This window comes from Castor canadensis, chromosome 3, assembly GCF_047511655.1.
Source record: "Castor canadensis chromosome 3, mCasCan1.hap1v2, whole genome shotgun sequence".
NCBI lineage: Eukaryota > Metazoa > Chordata > Mammalia > Rodentia > Castoridae > Castor > Castor canadensis.
The window spans coordinates 156,717,353-156,742,332 of NC_133388.1; the positions used below are offsets into that span (position 1 = coordinate 156,717,353).

Below are 24,980 nucleotides of genomic sequence, written 5' to 3' on the forward strand. Positions count from 1 at the left end.
GACATGGGAAGAGGGATGCAGAGTTGAGGGGACCATCTGGAGAGAACTACCGTGGGCAGGTCACCACATCTGACAAGGGGAAACGGAGAATCAGGTAGGCTAAAAAGAGGTGGTAGGGCACCAAAGATACTCCTTCTCAGGGGCTCACTTGCCCTTGCTGGCCTTGGTAATTTCCAAGACTCTTAGATCTTAAAACAGGTCTTATGCCAACTATGGGTGTGTCTGCAGGCACATTCCTCCAGTGCTCAGAACCTGTTGATTTGTGTGTCAAACAAAGGGGATGGACTAACGATCTGGTTTAACGTCCTTTCCAGTTCTGGCAACCTCATTCCAAGATGCCAGTCTTGTCCCCATGGCCTGGTGTTAAGCTTCAGGCTAGTTCAGGAATAGATACAAGATGTAACCTGGGGGTGTAATATGTTCCTTCAGGACACACCAAGCTTGAACACTGAAGACTGCTTGGAGTGAAAGAGTCTTACAAGCATTTGCAGTTCCTCTCTGTTTAGATGTCACTCATGGAGATTACTGAAGCACAAGTAATGAGCTAGCCCAACATGCTGCTCATGAACTCCTCTCCCACTCACCTGCAACATTCAGGGATCCCCTGTACAGTGTGTTTCTCTCCCAGCACGCTCTCTCACTGGCCTGGGGACTTGAGCTATGCTGGTAGTGACTGCGCCCCAGAGAGACTGCTAGCCTTCAACTCAAGAGACTTGCACAAAAACACAATAGTGGTAGTTGTGGCTGCAGGGTAGCATTCCAGGATGAGTGGAAGCACACAGACTAAGTGTGGGCTGACAGTGGAGCAGCTGGTTGGTCTGTAGGGCTGAAGGGCAGGTTGAGGACCTACCCACTATGCTCATAGGCACAATGTCAGGCAAAGGGCAGGAAGGCAGGAGGCCCAGTTGGAACATTCATGGAGGACCTCAGATTTAGATTTTGGTATTGTTTTTTATATTTTTGGTGGTTCTGGGGTTTGAACTCAGGGCTTCATGCTAGATAGGCAGAGCTCTACCCCTTGAGCCATGCTTCCAGCCCATAGATTTTGGTGTTATGATACATGAGACAATAAATGTAACCATAGGGATCCAGTAACAGGACAGAAAGATGTTCATCATATTGTAACTATCAGCCCCTGAGGCAGGGCAAGAACAGCAGCAGCAGCTCACAGCTGGGAGAACAGAGTGGTGTAAAGAGAATTTTCAAGCCCTGTAGAACCTCTACCATCCATCCATCCATCCATCCATTCCCAAATCCAGAAAGATGGACACCAAGTGAGCAGTATTTACCTTTTGGGCTAGTGAAAAGGGTTTTTGCTTTTTGATATACTGCATTTTTATGCACAAAAAGGTGAGTGTGAAATAATCTTTTATTTTGTTTTTCTGTAATTAATAAAAACCAAACCTACAAAAACAAAACCAAATCACTGTGCTGTGGGACTATTTGTGCTGAACAATCACGTTCAAAGGTCATGAAGATATGGTTTCCTAGTCTCAAAATGTCTGTCAGCACAAACCTTCTCGCCCTTCAATCTCCTTCCTGCTGAGGTTGTCACCTTGATTTCCAATCATTTGTTGTAGGTGAGAGATCATTTTATTGTTTCTTTTAAATTTTAGATCCACTTAGATTCCTCAAAATGCTTAAGGAATTGTTTTGTCACGTGAATTAGTTAAAATGTTCCCATTTCCTTCCCAAGGGGGACCACAAGTGCTTCTGGGTAGAAAGGATTGCTAAGCTTCCCTGGCAAGATTCAACTATTTGGTGCTTTTTCTTTTTTCCTAAAAGCAAAGACAGGTGGATTAGAGATTAGGGAGGATTTCTATTTTTGGCCAGAGAAAAACATAATTCCACTGCTATTGTTCACAGCAGTAGGCAGGTCTTGATGAAAAATGAAACGGGTGTTTTAGAAAAGTGTTCTGGGTGCTTTTCCCAAGAGCCCAAAGCCAACAGAGAAATGGGATGTGGTCCTTGGTGCAGGTCTGCCCCCTAATGGGCTAGACTCTTAATTTATTAGTTTCACTGTCTGTAGGGCTGTGTCTGGTGGGTCTTTTTAATTTAATTTAATGTTTTTGGGGTGGAACTGGGATTTGAACTCAGGACTTCATGTTTGCAAAGCAGGCATTCTACCACTGGAACTACACCTTTAGTCCATTTTGCTGCGGTTATTTTGGAGATTGGGGGTCTTGTCAACTATTTGACCTGGCTAGCCTTGAACCACAATCCTCCAGATCCCAAGGTGAGTATGAAATAATCTTTTATTTTATTGCATTAAAAAAAAAAAAACCAAACCCATAAAAACAAAACCAAATCACTGTGCTTGGGAATATTTGTGCTGAACAATCACGTTCAAAGATTATGAAATCCAAATAGTTAGGATTAATAAGTGTAAGCCACTGGTGCCTAGCAGGTAGGTCTTTATAAATCCTGGATACTCTGGTGCCACACTTGTCCCTTTCTTCTTTGCTGTGACTAGTTCTCCCCTGGGTAACACTGCTTCAGGACCTCCTTCTTTTGCTGGGTTTTTCAGATCTCAGGGATGGCCTAGAATGTGACTTGGTGACTCAACCGCTGACTTGAAGTCGCAGTAAGAATTTCAGACTATGAAAGGGGAAGTTTAAAGTGATGTGCTTTCCTTTTTCCTGTCTGGGAGCAGTGTATGTTTCTAGCACAAGTACTGACACAGAGCTTAGCAGTTTCCATACTGGTCATACTCTAATCAGTAAGAAGCAGCATAGAGATTCCAGTGTTGAGTGTCACTACGTTGTGAAACAGCATAATGTACCAAGTCTGTCTGTAGATTTTCTTGTCTGGCATTTGCCAGAGTCAGGCACCTGATATAAAGGCCAATTATTACAATTCCTTAGGAAATGACCCACATTCTACCAACCACTATTCCTGTTTGATCACTAGCATCCCTGGGTTCTTATAGCCAAGCACTCAAATGAAGTGCACCTGTGCTTTAAAGGCTCCCTTTAAATAAGTCTTGTTGGGTTTCCTGCTATAAGATAAAGCTTGGCAGGGAAAAAGAGGAAGAATGTTGAAGGAGAAAACTTATCTAGAACTATGGTAGAAAGTTGTCTTTAAGGTATGCATTTTTACACTGATCAGAAATGTTAGCAAGTAAGTCACACTTACTAAGAAATTACTGTGTTCCAGGGTCTTGATAAATGCTTTGCATGGACTATTTTATGTATTTCCTCATTGCACTACTGCCTGTGAGGTGTGATTCTTATTATCCCTGTTGCTCAGTTTGGGTGTAAGAAGCTCAGGGAGGATGTGACCTGCAGAGCATCATATGCCCCATAAGTTGTACAGCCATGATTCAAAGCCAGGCATTCTGACTCCAGGATATTTTAGAATAAACTTGTGCTAATAACTAAATTAAACATTCAAAGCTGTTCTATAAAAGCCAAGTGGAAAGGAGTCTAAGTTATCTTCAGTGCATAATCAGCTGTGGAGGGAAACCAAGGCCTGAGGGAAGGGACATGAAAGCCTTTTTTGGGTCCTTCCAGTGCCAGATAATGAGGCTAAGATATAAGAAGATAGCCCTCAATCTGTAACAGGTACTTAAACTGCTTTTGCTAAAAAGCACTGACTCTTTAGTTGGGCCCACAAGTTAACTAAAAGCAGGAGAAATGCATGACATCCCTGCCTCCATTTTGTATCTATCTTTGTCTAAACTATTCTCTCTGCAGTCACTTCCAATCACCTTGGGTTCCAGAAAGGACAGTACTTATCACTAACATGTTTATATGGAGGGACGGAAAGAACTGCCTCCAAGGAAAGAAACATCAGAGACTGGCAGGACAGACTACCTGCCAGGCAACAATGACTTGTTTATCCTGACCAGTGATGACAATGGTAACTTCTCTGGAACTCCTTCCAAAATAAGGACTGAAATAATTATCAACCAGAACACACCTTTGACCAGGACTGTTTAGTGACTATGCATACCTTTCTCCCTCTGCCGTAATTCCTGATCTATTTAAACCTAAAGCTCATTCTGTACCTTGAATATGGCTGAGGATGGGCTAACAAGTTCACTTTGTCCCATCTCATGGCTGCCAGTGTTGTGTAATAAACTTCCTTCTCCTGCCCTGTTACTATTACCAGGCCTTTACTCAGTGGGTAGAGGCAAGTGGCCAGACCTGGAGCCTAAAACTCTGGTTTGAAATCCAGTGGGAAAGATACTGTTTACTCTCTCATCCCTCAAAAAAAATGTAAAAATTGAGCCTTACATTTTTTGTGAGCATATCGTTTATAATTTTCCCTATTACCTTGTAAATTTTAATTAAAAAATCTTGAATATAAGATCTTACACCAGTTTCTAAGTTATGTAGTTTCTCTACTGATCTAAAAATTATTTTCCATCCACTTTCTACAGTCCAGATTTCTCCCTGATATTGTTATAGAGAGCCAATCTTTCCATGGAAGAGAGTGATAATGACTCACCTTTTCCAGAGTCACATGGTCTGAGATGCTTCTCCTAGTGGGAAAAGGTTTGCATTATCCACATTTGGCAATTGCTATGCTTTTTAGGGTAAGATTAATGGGTCATTATGTGGTTCAAAACCTGGACTTGACATTGACACCAGAGTGGAAACACTGAAGACAAATTGAATCCTAAATGAAATAATTATATTAGAAAGATTACATAAATGTCAAGAGTCACGAAAATTTAATCCTGGAAGAGGTATTAAAAAAATCACTTAATATAACTTCACATTTTTTATATTAGCAATAGGAGCCTTTTTTTTTTTTTTTTTTTTTTTGGAAGGGGAGGTGGCAAGTGAGGACCGTAAGCCCAAAAAGGGAAAGTGACATGACCAAGGTCTTATTGTTGCTAGTGGCTTTCTTTCTTTTTTTTTTTTTTTCATTTTTCTTTTATTATTCATATGTGGATACAAGGCTTGGTTTATTTCTCCCCCCTGCCCCCACCCCCTCCCTTACCACCCACTCCACCCCCTCCCTCTCCCCCCCTCAATACCCAGCAGAAACTATTTTGCCCTTATCTCTAATTTTGTTGTAGAGAGAGTATAAGCAATAATAGGAAGGAACAAGGGGTTTTGCTGGTTGAGATAAGGATAGCTATACAGGGCATTGACTCACATTGATTTCCTGTGCATGGGTGTTACCTTTTAGGTTAATTCTTTTTAATCTAACCTTTTCTCTAGTTCCTGGTCCCCTTTTCCTATTGGCCTCAGTTGCTTTAAGGTATCTGCTTTAGTTTCTCTGCATTAAGGGCAACAAATGCTAGCTAGTTTTTTAGGTGTCTTACCTATCCTCACCCCTCCCTTGTGTGCTCTCGCTTTTATCATGTGCTTATAGTCCAATCCCCTTGTTGTGTTTGCCCTTGATCTAATGTCCACATATGAGGGAGAACATACGATTTTTGGTCTTTTGAGCCAGGCTAACCTCACTCAGAATGATGTTCTCCAATTCCATCCATTTACCAGCGAATGATAACATTTCGTTCTTCTTCATGGCTGCATAAAATTCCATTGTGTATAGATACCACATTTTCTTAATCCATTCGTCAGTGCTGGGGCATCTTGGCTGTTTCCATAACTTGGCTATTGTGAATAGTGCCGCAATAAACATGGATGTGCAGGTGCCTCTGGAGTAACAGTCTTTTGGGTATATCCCCAAGAGTGGTATTGCTGGATCAAATGGTAGATCGATGTCCAGCTTTTTAAGTAGCCTCCAAATTTTTTTCCAGAGTGGTTGTACTAGTCTACATTCCCACCAACAGTGTAAGAGGGTTCCTTTTTCCCCACATCCTCGCCAACACCTGTTGTTGGTGGTGTTGCTGATGATGGCTATTCTAACAGGGGTGAGGTGGAATCTTAGTGTGGTTTTAATTTGCATTTCCTTTATTGCTAGAGATGGTGAGCATTTTTTCATGTGTTTTCTGGCCATTTGAATTTCTTCTTTTGAGAAAGTTCTGTTTAGTTCACATGCCCATTTCTTTATTGGTTCATTAGTTTTGGGAGAATTTAGTTTTTTAAGTTCCCTGTATATTCTGGTTATCAGTCCTTTGTCTGATGTATAATTGGCAAATATTTTCTCCCACTCTGTGGGTGTTCTCTTCAGTTTAGAGACCATTTCTTTTGATGAACAGAAGCTTTTTAGTTTTATGAGGTCCCATTTATCTATGCTATCTCTTAGTTGCTGTGCTGCTGGGGTTTCATTGAGAAAGTTCTTACCTATACCTACTAACTCCAGAGTATTTCCTACTCTTTCTTGTATCAACTTAAGAGTTTGGGGTCTGATATTAAGATCCTTGATCCATTTTGAGTTAATCTTGGTATAGGGTGATATACATGGATCTAGTTTCAGTTTTTTGCAGACTGCTAACCAGTTTTCCCAGCAGTTTTTGTTGAAGAGGCTGCTATTTCTCCATCGTATATTTTTAGCTCCTTTGTCAAAGATAAGTTGCTTATAGTTGTGTGGCTTCATATCTGGATCCTCTATTCTGTTCCACTGGTCTTCATGTCTGTTTTTGTGCCAGAACCATGCTGTTTTTATTATTATTGCTTTGTAATATAGTTTGAAGTCAGGTATTGTGATACCTCCTGCATTGTTCTTTTGACTGAGTATTGCCTTGGCTATTCGTGGCCTCTTGTGTTTCCATATAAATTTAACAGTAGATTTTTCAATCTCTTTGATGAATGTCATTGGAATTTTGATGGGAATTGCATTAAACATGTAGATTACTTTTGGGAGTATAGACATTTTTACTATGTTGATTCTACCAATCCATGAGCATGGGAGATCTCTCCACTTTCTATAGTCTTCCTCAATCTCTTTCTTCAGAAGTGTATAGTTTTCCTTGTAGAGGTCTTTCACATCTTTTGTTAGGTTTACACCTAGGTATTTGATTTTTTTTGAGGCTATTGTAAATGGAATTGTTTTCATACATTCTTTTTCCATTTGCTCATTGTTAGTGTATAGAAATGCTAATGATTTTTCTATGTTGATTTTATATCCTGCTACCTTGCTATAGCTATTGATGATGTCTAGAAGCTTCTGAGTAGAGTTTTTTGGGTCTTTAAGGTATAGGATCATGTCGTCTGCAAATAGGGATATTTTGACAGTTTCTTTACCTATTTGTATTCCTTTTATTCCTTCTTCTTGCCTAATTGCTCTGGCTAGGAATTCCAGTACTATGTTGAATAGGAGTGGAGATAGTGGGCATCCTTGTCTGGTTCCTGATTTTAGAGGGAATGGTTTTAATTTTTCTCCGTTAAGTATAATGCTGGCTGTAGGTTTGTCATATATAGCTTTTATAATGTTGAGGAACTTTCCTTCTATTCCTAGTTTTCTTAGAGCTTTTATCATGAGATGATGTTGGATCTTATCAAAGGCTTTTTCTGCATCTATTGAGATGATCAAGTGGTTTTTGTCTTTGCTTCTGTTAATGTGGTTTATTACGTTTATTGATTTTCGTATGTTGAACCACCCCTGCATCCCTGGGATGAAGCCTACCTGGTCGTGGTGAATAATCTTTTTGATGTGTTGCTGAATTCGATTTGCCATTATTTTGTTGAGGATTTTTGCATCAATGTTCATTAAGGAGATTGGCCTATAGTTCTCCTTTTTGGAGGTGTCTTTGCCTGGTTTTGGGATAAGTGTAATAGTGGCTTCATAAAATGTGCTTGGCAGTTTTCCTTCCCTTTCTATTTCATGGAACAGTTTAAGGAGGGTTGGTATCAGTTCTTCTTTAAAGGTCTGATAGAATTCAGCAGAGAATCCATCAGGTCCTGGACTTTTCTTTTTGGGGAGACTCTTGATTGCTGCTTCAATTTCATTTTGTGTTATAGGTCTATTCAGGTGATTAATTTCCTCTTGGTTCAGTTTTGGATGATCATATGTATCTAGAAATCTGTCCATTTCTTTTAGATTTTCAAATTTATTTGAATATAGGTTCTCAAAGTAGTCTCTGATGATTTCCTGGACTTCCATGGTGTTTGTTGTTATCTCCCCTTTTGCATTCCTGATTCTACTAATTTGGGTTTTTTCTCTCCTCATTTTAGTCAGGTTTGCCAGGGGTCTATCGATCTTGTTTATTTTTTCAAAGAACCAACTTTTTGTTTCATTAATTCTTTGTATGGTTTTTTTGGTTTCTATTTCGTTGATTTCAGCTCTTATTTTTATTATTTCTCTCCTTCTATTTGTTTTGGGATTTGCTTGTTCTTGTTTTTCTAGGAGTTTGAGATGTATCATTAGGTCATTGATTTGGGATCTTTCAATCTTTTTAATATATGTAGTGGCTTTCAATCTTAGTTGTGTACTAAGAATAACTGGTAGAGTTTTGACATAGTACTGATGCTTGTGCCTCAATGCCGACAAGTTAATCAGACTTTCTGACTCTTGGGCCTGGCTCTGGCACTTTTGAAAGCTCTCCTGTTGACCTAATCTAAAGCTAGGCTTGAGAACTAATGAGTTGGACAAGAACCCAGGCCCCAACTTGTGCTAGGGTTTTCAAATCCACGACAGTCATCATTTCCCATCCTCAAGCCCATACACATATGATCCACTGATTATGGAACTATTTCCTGCTGTGCTGTACCTGGTTTCTTTCTCATACTGTTCCTGGAAGCTACCACTTGATCACCAGCATTGGGAGATAACCTGAAGCCTATCTACAGAGGCATGGTATCTTGTATCCTCTAACAAAAGCAAACAAACTCTTTGAAAGAATTATTTTGGCAAAACTAGGACTGTATATTCTCATAGTTCAGTGTATTTGTCTACTAGCCCATGAGGGTTGTGTGGGAAATACCAGGGTGAAAGCAGAACTGAGGTTCTGCTCTAGCTCATCTCACAGGAAGCAACTTCTTCCCTTTGTACACAGATGTAGTTGGTTTGAATACTACTTTGCTATTTACAACCTACATGACTTGGACAAGTTCTTTGTACTTCAGTTTATTTTGTATAAATAAGAATAATATGAAAATATCTCACGGGTCCATCTTTCTTGCCTCTCCTCTGGTATTACTCTGCAGCAAAACTGATGTCTGGAACCTCAGTCTTTTCTAGCTGTCTTTATCTGTTAGATTCACAGCCACTTCAATCTTTTGATAACTTGCTCTGATGAACAAATCCTTTATAAGAACAGGTCCTCAGGCCTCACTCTTACCTACTCAGTGCCTGTAAATGACTGAGACAATGACTACCCTTCTATACATTTTTTTCCTTGAGTACTATGTACTTCTGTAGCCAGAGATGAGCTCTATACTCTTAACAATTTAGATAAATTTAAATCAATTCTATTCAAAACTGAGAGCAAAGGATGTGGACTCTGACCTAGATGCAAGACAAAACAAACAAAAACCCAAACAAACCAAACAACAATAAAACCCAAACTGCATTCCAGCAACCTGGGTCACCACCTAGGGCCAGAGTCTGAACCTGTATGACACACTGAAAACCCCCTTTCTTGTAGAGACCAGTTTTAATTAGATCCATGGGTAGGTCAATGCCCATAGAATTCTGATCCCTATTGTTTTTTGGTTGAAACCTTAAGTCCCTTCCATGCTCTCATCCCAATTTCTTTCCATCTTTTGCCATCTCCTGCTTCCCCCAACCTCTCCACTGTTGCCTCCTGATCACCTCCTTGCTTTCTAGAGTGACCAATTCATGGTAAATGAACTCTTCATGCCCTAATCTTTTCTTAACTGAATACGATTTAGTTAGGACTGTCTCCTTGAGGTCCTTTCATCCTCAGAGAGTGGGATGCCATTTTTTTCCTTAGTTCAACAGGTGAGGATGTACAATCCTCCTGAAAGAGTACAACATATAGAGTCTGTGTCACTTGAAAAAAGTGTTCGTTATCTTTCTCTCTCAACTGCTTCTTCTAATTAGCTCCATATATATCTATGGGACTCTGCAGTACAGAGTTAATATTTGATTCAATCCTAGTTATCTTTCTTATGTAGACTCAGCTTTTACCACTCCATTTGCCCATGTAAAAATCAAGCCAAATTAATTTACTTATAGTTCCTCAAACACATCAAGCAGTCTACTGTCTCCATGCATGCTGTTCCTTACTAACTCCCTTTTAAGAACATCTCCAACAAGGAGGAAGAAACTTTTTCCCTTTTAGCCAATTTAAATGCCAGTTCTCTGTAAGGAGCCATTTACTTCTTTCCAAGATTACTCATTGCCCATCTTGGTCTAAGTGGTTCTCCTTTTTCTCCTCTGACAGAAAGCTCTGAGAGGACACAAATGGTGTCATTTTGAAACCAGTTAGACTCTAGGCTCTTCCCTGCTACACATACCACATCTTTCATTGAGTGGCTAGCACAACTCTTGAGTCTTTCGAGGTGCTTTTAAAAGGAACAGTATCCATACCATTTTCAAGCTAGAAGGAAACTTATATATCATTACATCCTATTCACATAGTACAGAAGAGCCTAAAGACACAGTGGCTTACAGTGCCCCAGGAAGTTAGTGGCGTAACTGTCGCAGTTTGTCCTACAGCACAACTTGAAAGAGCTTGATATCTAATCTCCAAGACCACAAATAACCACACTGGTAAAACTATTAAATGAGAAGTAGAAAGTCTGAAGCAGAGGGAAGGAATCACATCTTTAGGTTGAGGTGGGATGTGAGTAGGATGGTAGCCAGAATTGTGTACAATTATTCTCAATCTTTTTGGTGTCAAGACCCTTTTACACTCTGAGAGCTTTTTTTTTGTTATTGACATATTTGTACTAGAAATAAACTTAACATAAGAAACCACTATACATTATCAAATTTTTATGAAAATAACTATTTTCCAAAACAAATTAGAGAGAACAGTGATATTTGTTTTGCATTTCTGCCAATCTCTTTAACCTCTAGCTTAATAGAAGACAGCTAGATCCATTCTCTTATGATAGGTTGTTTTGGTTGAAGCCTTAAATAAAAATGTGGCCTAATACAGACATGTAGTTGGAAAAAAGAAGTATTTTAATAGTTTTTTCAGATAATCATGGCTATTCTTCAACACTATATCAAAACTTGACAAGTGCTATTTCCTTAAAAGTTAGCTCCAATGTGGAAACTAAAATCATATCAAATGAACTTTGAGTACTGTGTTCCATTAAACTCCGCTGGTCTAACTTGCAAATAAATGCTTTTTTTTTTTTGGTGTGGGACTGGAATTTGAACTCAGACCTTCGCACTTTCAAAGCAGGTCCTCTACCACTTGGACCACACCTCCAGTCCATTTTACTCTGATTATTTTGGAGATGAGGAGTCTCATGAACTATGTGCCTGGGCTGGCCTCAAACCTCCCAAATAGGATTATAGGCATGAGCCACCAGCATGCTTTTGTTATATCAATGTACTGGTCATTTGGCAGTATTAGTGCTTAATTATATAGATCTTCCAAATATTGTTCCTTTTATCATAGAGCACCAGAAAAAAAAATCACTTGTTAATGTCATTACTAGTCTCATTAGGAAAGAATTTGAGTATTAAGGAAGCTGTCATGCTCACTGCAGTAGATACAAATTTTCCAAAATTTTAATTTTGGCTTAAATACTGTCATTTACTTTCCTACTGGTGAATCACTTTATTAATTTTCTGAATTCCAATAGTTTATCTGCCAGTTGTTTTTTCAAGCAAAAATGGATTCTATGAGAAAAGCAATTTGTTCAGCTCACAACTCAGATGTACAGTGCTTTATGTATACTTCCTATTTAAGTCACACAGAATATTAAAAATGTTTTTGAAGACAGGTTAATAACATTAATAATTTTTACTGCCTTTATTAAGAACATTCCTAAGTAAAATTGACTTTTTTTTTGAAATTGCAAGTGCATAGTATCATTACTTCAAATGGTGCTAAGAAGGTACCAGAAATTTTAACTACAATTTACATCACTGATGCAAATGTTCACACAGAGAAAAAGGAAACTAATGTGTGAGCACTAGGAAAATAGATTTGGCTTTGCTGAACCTCCGAAAGGCTCTTGGGGACTAGTTTGAAAGTAGATTTCACTTTGAGAAACTGTGGTGTACAAGATAATGATTTAGAAAAGTGAGTTGTATTTGGATAGAACATGAGGGAAGGCAGGAAACTGTGAGGCATACCTGAAGAACACTGCACAGGTGGTTTGGCTGAAGGGGGAAACCAGAGCCAGATGAAGCCGAAAAGATATTGTGAAAGGCTGGAAATGCCTTCATGACAGCCCTCTTATATCAGCAAGGAAGACGTGGGCCAGGGGGAGCTTTTTTTTTTTTAAAAAAAAGAAAATTTGTATCCTCAACTTATATAAAATTAAGGTGGCTATTGTTTACATTTGTTAGATATAAAAAAACAATAGCACTGCTGTTGTAAGGAATGAGTAAAACAAACTTGGTTAAATGATCTGTTATAAAGGCAAACGAAGCCCAAGGAGTCAAGTAACTTTCTAAAGAAAATGAATCTCAACTCTGACTCTGTAACACTTCATTTTGTCACTCATTATTTCCAGGCATTTGAAGAATGTAGTTATCGTTCACGTGTGTATCTATACATCCTATGCAATCTTTTATAACGGCATAGAATATGTCACAAACCCAAAGAAATATGTATGATGTGAAGCCTCTAAAGAGAATGCATATTTTGAATTCTGTCTTTGCTTCAGGAACTATTTTAGACAACAGATATAGCTGATTACTGGGAGCAGTATGTTGGCTGATACAGATTTTGATAAAACACAATAGCCAAGAAAGATCAATATTTAAAATTTACTGCTCCACTGTAGTACTTTCGATACAAATACTTTTTTTTTCCTCTTTATGTTCTGAAATATTAGGTCAGTAAGAAAGGAGGAAAAGCAGTTCATATTCACAGTTTGACACCACATTCTTCGGCCCAAGAGAAGAAAGACACTAAGTTTACTGATATTTGGATAAGCATCACCCTGTCAGCATCATCAGTTTTTCTTGAACTTGGACCTGCTCCTTTGAACACGCATGCTCTTTTATACATGCTTGTATACACACACTCTCTCTCTTCAACCTGTGGCATGCTGCTTCTCCCCTATGTAAACAAATTCTCTGTTCAACTGGATACTTTAAAACTTTTTTGTTGACATCAAAGACAATATCAAAATTATTTCAAATTAATGGCCATGTGAGTATCTTACTATTAAAAAAAATAAAGCAAAGCTATTTATTATTTACTCATTTCTAGACAGGATGCGTCTAAGAGTATAATACACTTCAATAAAATAGTTACCTGGCTTGACAATAGATACTTGCTAAAGAGAAAATTATTACAAATATTGAAAATAGGAAAAAATTTTGAAAGTTTTATAGACTGCATGTTAAAATTATAACTGCCTAGGAACTATGCTTTTCTTTTATATTGCTACTAAAATAGTTGCATTTTAGATTACAATATCATTTGTATATAAAGATAATATTCTTTCTACATTTTAGGTAACAGTACAATATTCATAAAGCTATAAGCTTATAAAGTTAATTGCCAATAAAATGGAAACTCATATACACATTTCTGACATTTGAGAACTGTAGCTATTATATTTTGGAATGTCAAATATGGGTAATGTGTCCAAGTTTTTGGAAAGTAAGAATGAAATAATAAAAGAGAAAAAATGGAACAGGACAATGTTGTCCCTCTAGAGGGTAAAGTATTTTCAAATTAATGGTTTAGTAAATTTGTTCACTGGAATAAAAAGAAATCATCACCATTATGACTGATGCGTTAGATTTTATGAGTGAATCTGTGGATCTTGTTGCTCTGCTATTTTTTTCTTTTTTTTCGCCTTCAATTCAAATCCACCTCTATTTCTGATAACTACACAGAGATATAATTTTAGAGAGTAAAAAAAATTTACTGAAAGATAAAATTTGTAAACTTATCTTAATGTAAAAATGTAAGCACTATCTATTTTGAGATTTATCTTGTTGCAATGCTAGACTTAAGAGTAAGTTTTACAAGTACGCAATGCATGTATGTCACAGTCAGGAAAAGGATTTTAATGATCAGGTGTCCCTCACTCTGACAGGGTGGCTGGAACAGAGTTGTTATAAAACCAAGATCGTAACTTTGCTAAAAATTACTCCCTTTCAGTGAGCCCTGTGTCACACATTTGAGACGGACTATGGACACATGCGGTAGAGAGTTTTGGGCAGATGGAAAGCCCCCAAAATTCTTAATGGGCAAGGAGGTGGAAACTTTGAGGTACTAATTTCTCGAATGTGCTGCTATTGTAGAGCTCTTCAAGTCTCAGTGACATCAAGGAGCCAACAAGTTACCTGTTGGTTGGTGATGTTTTATTGCTACTTTTATGTGCTCATCTAATAAGTATCAATTTGAGTCTATCAGAAAAGTTTACAGGTATCTGAAAAATTACATTACTTCTTCACTTGTTGGAACTTTAGGCGTTAACAGAGAGTATTTGAAAGATCCAAAAATGTCCTATTTGTATTAGGACTTGTGATTTTTAGGTGTTTTGAAAAAAATTTTTTATATATAAATAGATATTTACTAAATCGAAATTAAATTTCTGATATCTAAATGAACAAAAGGAAGAGAAATAAGCTAAAACTGGCAGCATATACTTATCATTATAGTGTATAACACACTGCTTTTAGCTGGTAAGGTGAGGCAGTGTTTAAAAACATATCTGTACTCTTGATGATGCTTAGTTAGCCACTCATCATCTGACTTTTGCCATGTCTAAATTCTGATCTTTGGCAAAAACAGACCAGAAATGAAGAGATGCCATGAACACTCCTACACTGACCTCTCTACCCTGCTTTGCTTCATTACCTTTAATGGCTGTCCAAGAAGAATGTTTACATTGTTATTAGCAGTCAATCCTGCAGTTGCTAACGAAAGGCCATATATTTGTATGAAACTTCGCAATTAAACTTCCATTTAATTGGAGATAGAATCTGGGTATTTGTTATCCTACTAAGTGAAACATCCAGGTATAAAAAATGAGCAATTCTAAAGTATACATTTAGTACATTTGTCTTCTCCAGTCCAGTTAGTCTTCAAAAAATCTGTGTAGTTAAATGAAATTCACTGTCTTTTTCCAAAGGGCATTACCAAAGGGTATTACAATGTACCTTTGCTTAAATATGATGATGACTGCAGGCTGCTCTTATGGATGCTTTTGTCTCAATGTGAAAAGTCTGCATTCTTAATGTTTACCACAAACCCATCGAAGCTGATGATCTGTCTGCAGGGGAGTCAGTTCTTCAACGGTTCTCCAGCTGCACTGGCAGGCATATGCTCGTGCTCCTTTCTTCTTTACCAACTTTGTTTTTAATTTCTGGAAATCTGGCATGTTGTTCCTATTGGTAAAACAGGAAAGTTTCAGCATGGTAGCTTTGTTCAATGCTTAATGATGCAAAGGAAAGTTCTAATTGCTTTAGCTTCCTATTTTTTCAAACTGACATTCTCTGAATACTAAATGACTCTATTTCTTTCACACTAATGATAGAAGATATGCTTCAGTGTCCTCTTTCTGATGGCATCTTTGCTATCAGTTTTTTTTTTTTTTTTTTTTGTGGTACTGGGGCATGAACTCAGGGCCTACACCTTAAGCCACTCCACCAGCCCTATTCTTTGAAGGGGTTTTTCGAGATAGGTCTTGTGAACTATTTGGCCAGGGTGGCTTTGAAACATAATCCTCCTGATCTCTGCCTTCTGAGTAGCTAGGATTACAGGTGTGAGCCACCAACACCCAGCAGGTTTTTTGTTTGTTTGTTGTTGTTTTGTTTTTTTGAGACAGGGTACCATGATGTAGCCCAGGCTGGCGTCGAGTTTGCTATGTAGCCCAGGCTGTTCTTAAACTTGCAATCTTCCTGCTTCAGTTTCCTAAGTGCTGGGGTTATAAGCATGCACCATCACATCTGGTGATATTTAGTACTTTTTAATGATGATCCTCTTGGCCTGTCTATTAAGACTATAGTAGAACACAATGATCCCAGAAAGCCCCCAGAATCTCTCAGTGGGCAAGGAGGTAGAAACTTTTGAGGTACTAATTTCTCAAATGTGCTGCTATTGTAGAGCTCCTCAAGTCTCAGTGATGTCAAGAAGCCAACAAGTTACCTGAAGAATCACTGATTTGACTTATCAGAGATGAAATGAATGAGAAAAGAGTGGAAAGTGCGGTGGTTTACGTCCTACCTCAGATACTCACCTATGCCATAAAAGCCAACAATACATGACAAGTAGAGGGAGCAAAAGAAGGAGAAAGGCAATAGGCTTCCATAGCAACAGCTACAGAAAATTTTCATTAACAGAGAAAAAGTGCCTGTTATTTCTATATGTTGAACTCAGACTGTATCTTTCATTTATTTAAGTGATTTGCTTATTTACTTATACTATTGGCATCGAAGCTAAATGTCTATCCTGAAATAAATTTTAATAATGTTAAAATAATTAAATCAGCAAGCAAGACAATCATAAACATGCTAATCATTAGATTTGAGGCTATAATAAAAAATATAGAAGGTAAGTTTAATTAATTAAGAAAATCAACTACAGTTTTTACAATTCATGTACTGACTTTATGTGAATATTCCATGACAAATAAAAATGGTCAAATTTAAAATGAAATGAAAAAAACAACAACAAAGTAAAATGACAAACACAGTGTGCTAAGAGAGAGACTGCTCTCTATTGCTTGTGGCTATCTCTGCAGTAGAAGGTAGGCTAAAAAGCGCCCTCTGGTGGTCAATGGGCATCACATTCAGTACTGCACTACAAAACCCAAGCACAATTTAGGAGCTTAGAACCTAGCAAAATTTGAGAATTTTTCCAAACGGACCAAACCCACCACATCCTCTGCCCTGGAGGAAAGGTGGTAAGATACTGATGTGTTTGGGGGAGAATTCGATAGGAAATTGAAGGCTTTTCACATCTGCTGGCCTGGTTTGGAGAATGAGGATGTGATCTATTGAGTGTGAGGTACAGCAGGGAGTAGTGAAACATGGTAAGGATGATGAGTGGGCAGTAGGTTAAAAGGTTTGCAGAGTGCCACTGAGGGTCCGATAGAACATAGTGAGCTCTCTGTTTTTAGTGGTGTCACTCTGCATATTTTTTACAGGATGAAAATGCTATGCCATTGTTTTATTGTCCTTATTTTACAGATAAGTGTATCCTTTGACAAATTACAGAACTTTTGAAAAGAAACATAAGCTATACTTTTTGTCTACCCTGCCATAATCACCAAATAAAATATTTTTTTAAAATTAAAATGTGTTTTTTTTTTTCAAAGAAAATAATGGGATTTCTTTTCTAAACCTTTAAGATATATGCCTCTTTGAAAAACACTTAAAGTCAGCATGGTGACACACACCTGAGAGCCAGGTATGGTGGCACACATCTGTAATTACAGCTATCTGAGACAGAACAAGGAGGACTGAGGTTTGAAGCCAGCCCAGACAAAGGACTGGGGATATGGCTCAAGTGGTAGCGGGCAAGGCCCTGAGTTCAAACCCCAGTATTATGAAAAAAAAAGAAAAAAGAAACATACCTGAAAAACAGATAATTACATGATTTGTCCCACATATAGTCGTTGTAACTTACTATCCAGAAGTCACAAGCTGTACAACGTAGACGGTCACATGCTCTGATCAGAGAAAAAGAAATGTACTTAAAGATTGTTGTATTTAAATATGAAAATATGATAATTTGTTCATAGGATATATCACATATTATAGCAATATTAAGCAATACTAAGCAATATTATATATTGCTTACTGAATAAGCAACAAAAATTCAGATTAATGTAAGTGTTTATACTAAAGACTGTTTACATATTTAAACTTTCAGGTTAAATTTTTGCATACATCTATTTTACTAAGGTCTTGCACACTGATACATACACACATATAGAAATAAAATAATGTAGATCTGTAGACCTTTTTATTCCATGGTTTTCAAATGGTATCTGATGGAACTCTTCATTTAAGCTCTCTTCAAGTGCTTCCCTTCCTACAGAAATTTCCAGGGATTCCTGGAATATCAGAGAATGTGTGATATACACTGAAGTGAAGTTTCTGTCTCTCCCAGAAACTACTTCAGTGCTGGGACTTTTCCCACTACTTGGCATCAATGCATTCATTTGCTCACTTAAAAATTTTTTACTGAAAACCTACAATGTGCTAGTAAGATCCTGTCTTCATGAAGCCTAGATTCCAGTGAGAGATGAAATAAACAGTACTCATAATAACTAAATTAAATAATGAAACAAGTAAAGAAAATTAGGAGTACTGGGGGAGGAGGGTTGCAATTATAAATAGGGTAGTATGGATAGGCCTCACAGAGGTGTCTGAGTAGTTTCTTTATAAACTACTAAGGGTTAGGAGGTTATGTTTAAGAGAAGAAAAATAGCATGCTTGTATACTGATGGGAAAAATGCAATGAATAACAAAATTCTGATTATGTTGGTGAGGGAGGGTTAGAACTGCTAGAATGATACTTAGCACATAATAGATACAAATGAATAGCTGAGAAATGAAAGTGACAAGCAGTTCTAGAGTTACAATGTGGTATATGTATTAAGTGTATTGCACATAGTAACTATAGGAATAAGATAACATAGCAAGTTCAAAAAGAATTATGAATTGCTGGTGAACAAACAACTTGATTTTCATAATAATTCTCATTTACTTTAAAAAAGAAATCTCCTTCATTGTTTGAAGGTTTTAATAATCAGAATCAACAACAGACTCATTTGATCATCTAAAAACTAAAAAGTTCTTTTTTTTTTTTTTTTTGGCAGGCATTCATACTTACTAGGCAGGCACTCTACTACTTGAGTCACCCCTTTTCCCCCCAGCCCTTTTTTGCTTTAGTTATTTTTTTTTAGGTAGGGTCATATTTTGCCTGGGGCTGGCCTCAGATGCAATCCTCTTAACTACACCTCCTGCATAGATTGGACTGTTAAGTATGCACACCATAGCTGGCTTGTTGATTGAGATGGAGTCTCACTAACTTTTTGCCTGGGCTGCCTTGGACCTCCTAAGAAAATGAGATTATAGGTGTGAACTACTGTCTGGCCTAAAAGATGCATTTTTAAGACACACACACACACACACACACACACACACACACAAAGAGAAAAGATCGTAATAAAGTAGAAAACTTTCAACATATGGTTAAATACTTATCCTATACCTGAAGTGTTTACAAATGGTAACAAAGGAAAAAAAAAAAACCAAAGCAAAATAATAATCAGTATCCCTAGTTAGACCCTGATGCAGAGTGTTATATTTGAATGCATATCCTGCTTTTTACTAGCTGTGTAATTCTAGTCAAGTAACTTAACTTCTTTATGACTCAGTTTTTCTTTATATATTTTTCAATTATGGTCTTACTTTTTTCAATACTATGTTATGCTATTTGCTTTTCAATATTGCTAATACTTCTGTAGCAACAACAACAAAACCCAAAGACAAACCAAAACTCATTAGATTTTTTTCTCTTATTCAACTATGTTAACTTCAAGATCACAAACGCTTTTTGGGTTGAAAATTTCTTTGAGAATGAATGTTTTATATTTCTAAAAATATTATGAATCATATCAGAAACTAAGCATTAAAGAACCTACACAAATTTCATAAGCAACTCCATGTTTTGTTTTGAAGTGTTAGCAATTTATGAAGTTGTACTTGGTATATATGGCAATTCAGCATGATTATATTTGTACACATTTGAATTCAGATTTTAAATGTACAAGTCAGGAAATGCAAAACGATGCCCAAAGCTACCATAACTTGCTTTCTTATGCATATGTAGTTTGTTAAATGATTGCATAGAGTGTTAACTTTAATGCCTTAATACATATGTGCAATTTGGTTGAATTATTGCTGTTGTGGGAACTATAATTTAGAATTTCCTGACATTTTGTATGTGTAAAATCTCAACCATAATGTTAAAAAGAGCTTTTTAATTTAATTTAAAATTTAGTAGTTTATTTAAATCTTTTCACACTACCATATTTTCTTACAAACACTGTCCTATGAGAAAAATAAAGCTAAGTTGCAGGTAAGAAATCATTCCACTTCCACGATTCACTCTATTAGATTATAATTAGTACCAGCCTATGGAATAATACAGTCTAGCTAGTAGTTTAAAAAATATAGTAAGAGTAAAATTTGATTGGCTTGAAAATAGTACCTTGGTTTTATCCATAACACTTATTAATGTCATTATACTTCCAATTATTATGTTCTTTCTCCTTTCCACCAACTGGGGCAAAAAACTAAATCTTTTTATCCCCAAACCAGAATTTTATCCAGAAATCAAACAAATAAAACAAATAAGCAGAACAGTCAATTTTTTCATGCCATGGGCATATAAACTGTGCTATTTTAAGGGCTTAAATTATTCCATTCTCCAATGTGATGAGATTATGTTCTCATTGCCCTGGTGAGCTAAAAATGCATTTAACACATCTAACCTATCAAACATCATAGCTTGGCACAAAGTACAGTGTAGAGTATTGGTTTCTTACTCTTGTGATTGAGTGGCTGGCTGGCTGGTTCACTATCACTGCTCAGCATTGAAAAAGGGTATCATACCACATATGGCTAACCCAGGAAAAGATCAAAATTAAAAAATTTAAGGACAGTTAATACTGAGTGCATAACACTTCTGCACCATCCATAATGTTGAAAAATTCTAAGTCAAACCATTGTAAACTGAGGACCCTCTGTATATGAAAACATATCTAATATAAAGTCACAACTCTAATGAAAGATGATTTATAAAGTTTTCCTCCAAAATGTGGAGGGAGTATACAAATGAAGGTGTTACCAATGGCTTGGTCCATTTGTCCAGCTAATAAGTAGAATTGAGTACATCATAGATGTTTATAGTGGGAATGTCCAAAATACAACTACATATAGTTTTCTGCCCAGGCTCTAGTTCTAGTGAAATCCAAACGAACTGTACAGTGGAACTAAGGAGTCTTGATGCTTAAGTGGTTTAAAAATAACAGCAGCTTGCAACAGCAAAAGCAGGTAAGGTAAGATTCTTCCCCCTTACATACATTACATGCTGCAAACTCATACACTAGAAAGCATAATGGATTAGGAACCAAATTACCAATTAGAGATCTTGCTTTGAAATAATGGCTGTGACCCTGGGCAAGGCATATTACACTTGGGAGTCATTCTTAACAACATATTTTCTTACCTATCATTGCCATTTAATCACTGAATTTTGTGAATTCTGTATTCTAACTATCTCATATTTGACACCATTTCCTTACAGTCACAGACACTACTCAGGTCACAGCTACCATTCTCTTTCCTGGACCACTCTACCACATGATGACTAGTTTCCCTATGTATACCCTCTTGCCTTACCCTCCGAATGCCAAGTCACTTTCCATCCAGAAACCCAAATGACTTTTTTAGAAACACAAATATGATTATGTCACCCTTATCTGTTAGGACCCAATCCAATGGCTGCCATTACATATAAAGCATACTTTTTCTAAATTCCTCCAAAGAGTATAGGACTCCAAATCACTCTCTTCAGCCCCATCAAGAGCCATTCTTTCCCCTACTTACAACACTCTAGCCCACCAGTGGCTCTGTGTCCTCTAACACCTCTACCCTTTTCCATTTCAGGAATTTTTGTATCACTTTTGTCCTCTGGTTTCAATGGTCCCCTCTTTTTGCTTAACTCTATTCATTTTCATTTTATGGTTTAATGAAATGTTATCTGCTTTAGGGAAATACTTCCTGACTCTTCCTGTTAGTTTAGGTGTCCATTATCCATGTGTATATCATTCTGTACTTTCCTTTTACTTCACATATTAAATGGAAATTAAGTACTTATTTATGGAATTATCCATTTAAAGTCTATCTGACTGAAAGTTCATTGAGAATGGGGAAATATCCACTTGTTCACCCTAATTTATTCACTTAATCCTTAGGATCCAGCAGGTGGTTAATATGTTTTTGACAAAGGAGAGGATGACAAATATTCTAGAGCAAATGGAGAGTTTCTGATCCAGGCTCTAACTGCAGGTGATGGAAATAAAGAGAAAAGAGGAAGAACAGGATAATAATTTAGTAAAGTCAACAGTGTGTCTATAGTTCATGTGAGACAAATGACAACTCTCATTTGTCTTCTGAACAGGAAGGAGGTGCTCAAGGTAATACTTTGTCACTGTTACCTTTTTGCTTTTTGAGACAGGGTCTCACTATGTTGGCAAAGGTGGCCAGGAACTCATTACACAGTCCAGGCTGGCCTCAAACTTGCTTCAGGTGTACTGGGACTAAAGGTGTGAACCACCAGGCTATTTCTGTTATCTTGAATGTTATATGTGCATGGGGTTAGAGAAGTTGGAAGTGGATGATAACTGGGAAATTGCTGCTATAGTTCCTAGGTGGCTTGACAGAGGCCTGGATTAGAGGTGCTTGGCTCTGAAAAATGACAGTATAACTGGGTTGACCCAGGAAATTCATGATTGACAGGAATAAGACTACATTCTCCTCTAAGGCCAGTTTGTATCTTGAATTTTGTTTTTAGACAGTCCTTAATACATGGTGATTCAACTGCTTTCAATTCTTCTTTTTTGAGATTGGGGCTTGCTATGTAGCCCAGGCTGGCTTTGAACTCACCAATCTTCCTGCCTGAGTCTCCCAAGTACTGGGATTACAGACATGTGCCACCATATCTGACCCTCAATTCTTAGCACTTATAGCAGGCAATACCCAGTGTATTTAGCCTGTTTGTTGCCTAGAGTACTGTACAAAGCTTCCCGGACTCCTGATTTCACTGCGGTCTGATGATTTTTCCTTTCAGGCTTCCTAGGATCTAAGATCTAAGCAAGCACTACCACAACCCCCCAACAATGTCTTTTTAGATCCCACTTTTATTTTTTTTTTTTCTCTCCAGTATTAGGGATTGAACCCAAGGCGTCTACAGAGCATTTTACCACCTGAGTCACACTCATAGCCCTTTTGTTTATATTTTGTCTTTGAGATATTGTCTTGCGAACTTTGCCTGGGCTGGCCTCAAACTTGTGATCCTTCTGTCTGTTTCCCAAGTAGCTGAGATATAAGCATACACCACCACTCCCAATACCCATTTCTATTATGCAGCACAACAGCTCTCCAGGAATGTAGTCAGCACACAGTCACTTAACTCAGTCTTTTCCTTAAAAATTAACAAAACTAGAAAGCATTTTTTTTTTTTACAACACTGGGATTAACTCAGGGCCTAATCCTTGCCAGATGTTTTGTGTTGGATATTTTCAAGATAGGGTCTCATGAACTATTTGCCCCAGTTGGTCTCAAACTGTGATCCTCCTGATCTCTGCCTCCTGAGTAGCTGGGATTACAGGTATGAGTCATTGGTACCTGGCACACTGTATTTTTATTTATTTATTATTTGGTACTGCTGGGGCTTGAACTCAGGGTCTTGAACTTGTTAGGCAAGTGCTCTACCACTTGAACCATGCTTCCTGCCTCTTTTGCTTTAGTTACTTTCGGAAAAGGGTCTTGAATTTTTGCATTTAGCCTCAAACTGCAATCCACTCAATCTCTGTCTCCTGAGTAGCTAGGATTACAGGTATGTACCACCATACTCAGCTCTAGAAAATGTTTTAGATAAAAGTAAAATAATCTAGATAGTAGGCCTCTGTCAGAAATAGAAAAGTAGCAGAAGAGTAGAAAGATTTGTTTAAAATCAGTCCTCCCCCTATATTGTGAAAATGGTAATGGAATGTGCTAAGAGCTAATACAGGCTTGGAGTAAGAATGTGTGAAAAGAGGTACTAAGTAAGAAAGCAGATTTAGAAAAGGGCAGGAAAAGACAAGAAACAGTGGATTTCTAATTTACAAAAATGAGAATTTTCTGGGTAATATAGACCTGTAGTAGCTTCTCATGCTAAGTGTTTAGCGAAGTCAGTGAGACTAAGGCGTCATGCGTGCTGCACAGCTGCACTGCTTTGCTTATCTGCTGCTTTTCACTGCGTGGAAGGAAGCTCACTCTTTTAGTGCCCTATGAAAACCAAGCTAGGACTGCAGTGATCTAGGGACTTCAAGTAGGCTCAGGAAAAGCATCAACACAATGAACAATACATATCACAGCTTTCAATAGCTACTTCCCAAGAGTAAGAAACATTTCAACAAAGTGTTCTTGGATTGGCTAATGAAATATACCTCTCATTATAAAAGATTGATGGCAAGACAATAAGAACTACATTTTAACAAAGGGGCATCAATTTGTAAAAACTTAATAAGGAAGCATAATATATTTCTGACATCCTACCTCTGTGAAGTATTTGTTCCAATCCCACATGGAACAGTGCTTCCACTGAGGTATACTGGACTGCAACTAGACATGTTCAGCAGATGGGGAAAAATGAAATTATAACAAAAAAGAAATATGAGAAGTTAATTTGGCCTCACTGCCTATGTTCCTATAATCAAATTGTATATTTTCTCTAGCAAGCCAACTATTTCAAAGAAAAGATATTTATTACAGGATCACTACTATACTAGATATAACCTATATATTCAGAAACACTCAAAGAGTTAAAATGAGTCACAGAAAAATGTGTTTGCCAAATAATGTAAGGAACAAAGTAAATTCTAAGGAATATAACAGCACATTAATTTTGAGAAACTGTTCACACATTTTTTTAACATGGCAGAAAATTATTTACAATAGCAATAGTCTTCCATTTAATTTCCTTTACACTAAGGGGTCTTAGACCATAAGAACACCAAGATATTGCTATTGTTATTTCTCCTGAAGGCCAACCAATGCTTTGTTCTTCAATGTCACCACTGTTTAAATGGTAACAAAATCTGCTAGACTATGCTTATAGTGTTTGCTCACTAGAGTGTATAACTCACCAAAGCAATCTCAGCTTACCTCTTACTGAGGCCTTGAATTGAAGTGCTGACAGATGTGTTACTTGAAGATTTAGATTTTAATTTCTGTTAAAAAAAAAAACCAAAACAATAAAAGGCCAAGGGCAACTTAGAGAA

At 37.3% G+C, this 24,980-nt stretch overlaps 1 protein-coding gene and 1 long non-coding RNA gene across 2 annotated transcripts in view; one reads left to right on the plus strand and one right to left on the minus strand.

Annotated features, from left to right (window-relative positions):
• LOC141421693 (uncharacterized) lies at positions 1-17,175 on the plus strand. The gene is made up of 3 exons (XR_012446362.1): positions 1-1,580; positions 2,119-2,236; positions 16,025-17,175. It is a non-coding gene; the product is annotated as an uncharacterized lncRNA (long non-coding RNA).
• Positions 11,744-24,980, minus strand: part of Cfap418 (cilia and flagella associated protein 418) — a 20,972-nt gene continuing 7,735 nt past the window's right edge. Inside the window, exons 3-6 of the mRNA XM_020185643.2 lie at positions 24,865-24,929; positions 24,256-24,321; positions 17,496-17,591; positions 11,744-15,306 (exon numbers count right to left, since the gene is read on the minus strand). Of these exons, the coding sequence (XP_020041232.1) occupies positions 15,153-15,306; positions 17,496-17,591; positions 24,256-24,321; positions 24,865-24,929 (381 nt within the window). The 3' untranslated portion in view covers positions 11,744-15,152. The remainder of the gene's footprint in view (positions 15,307-17,495; positions 17,592-24,255; positions 24,322-24,864; positions 24,930-24,980) is intronic.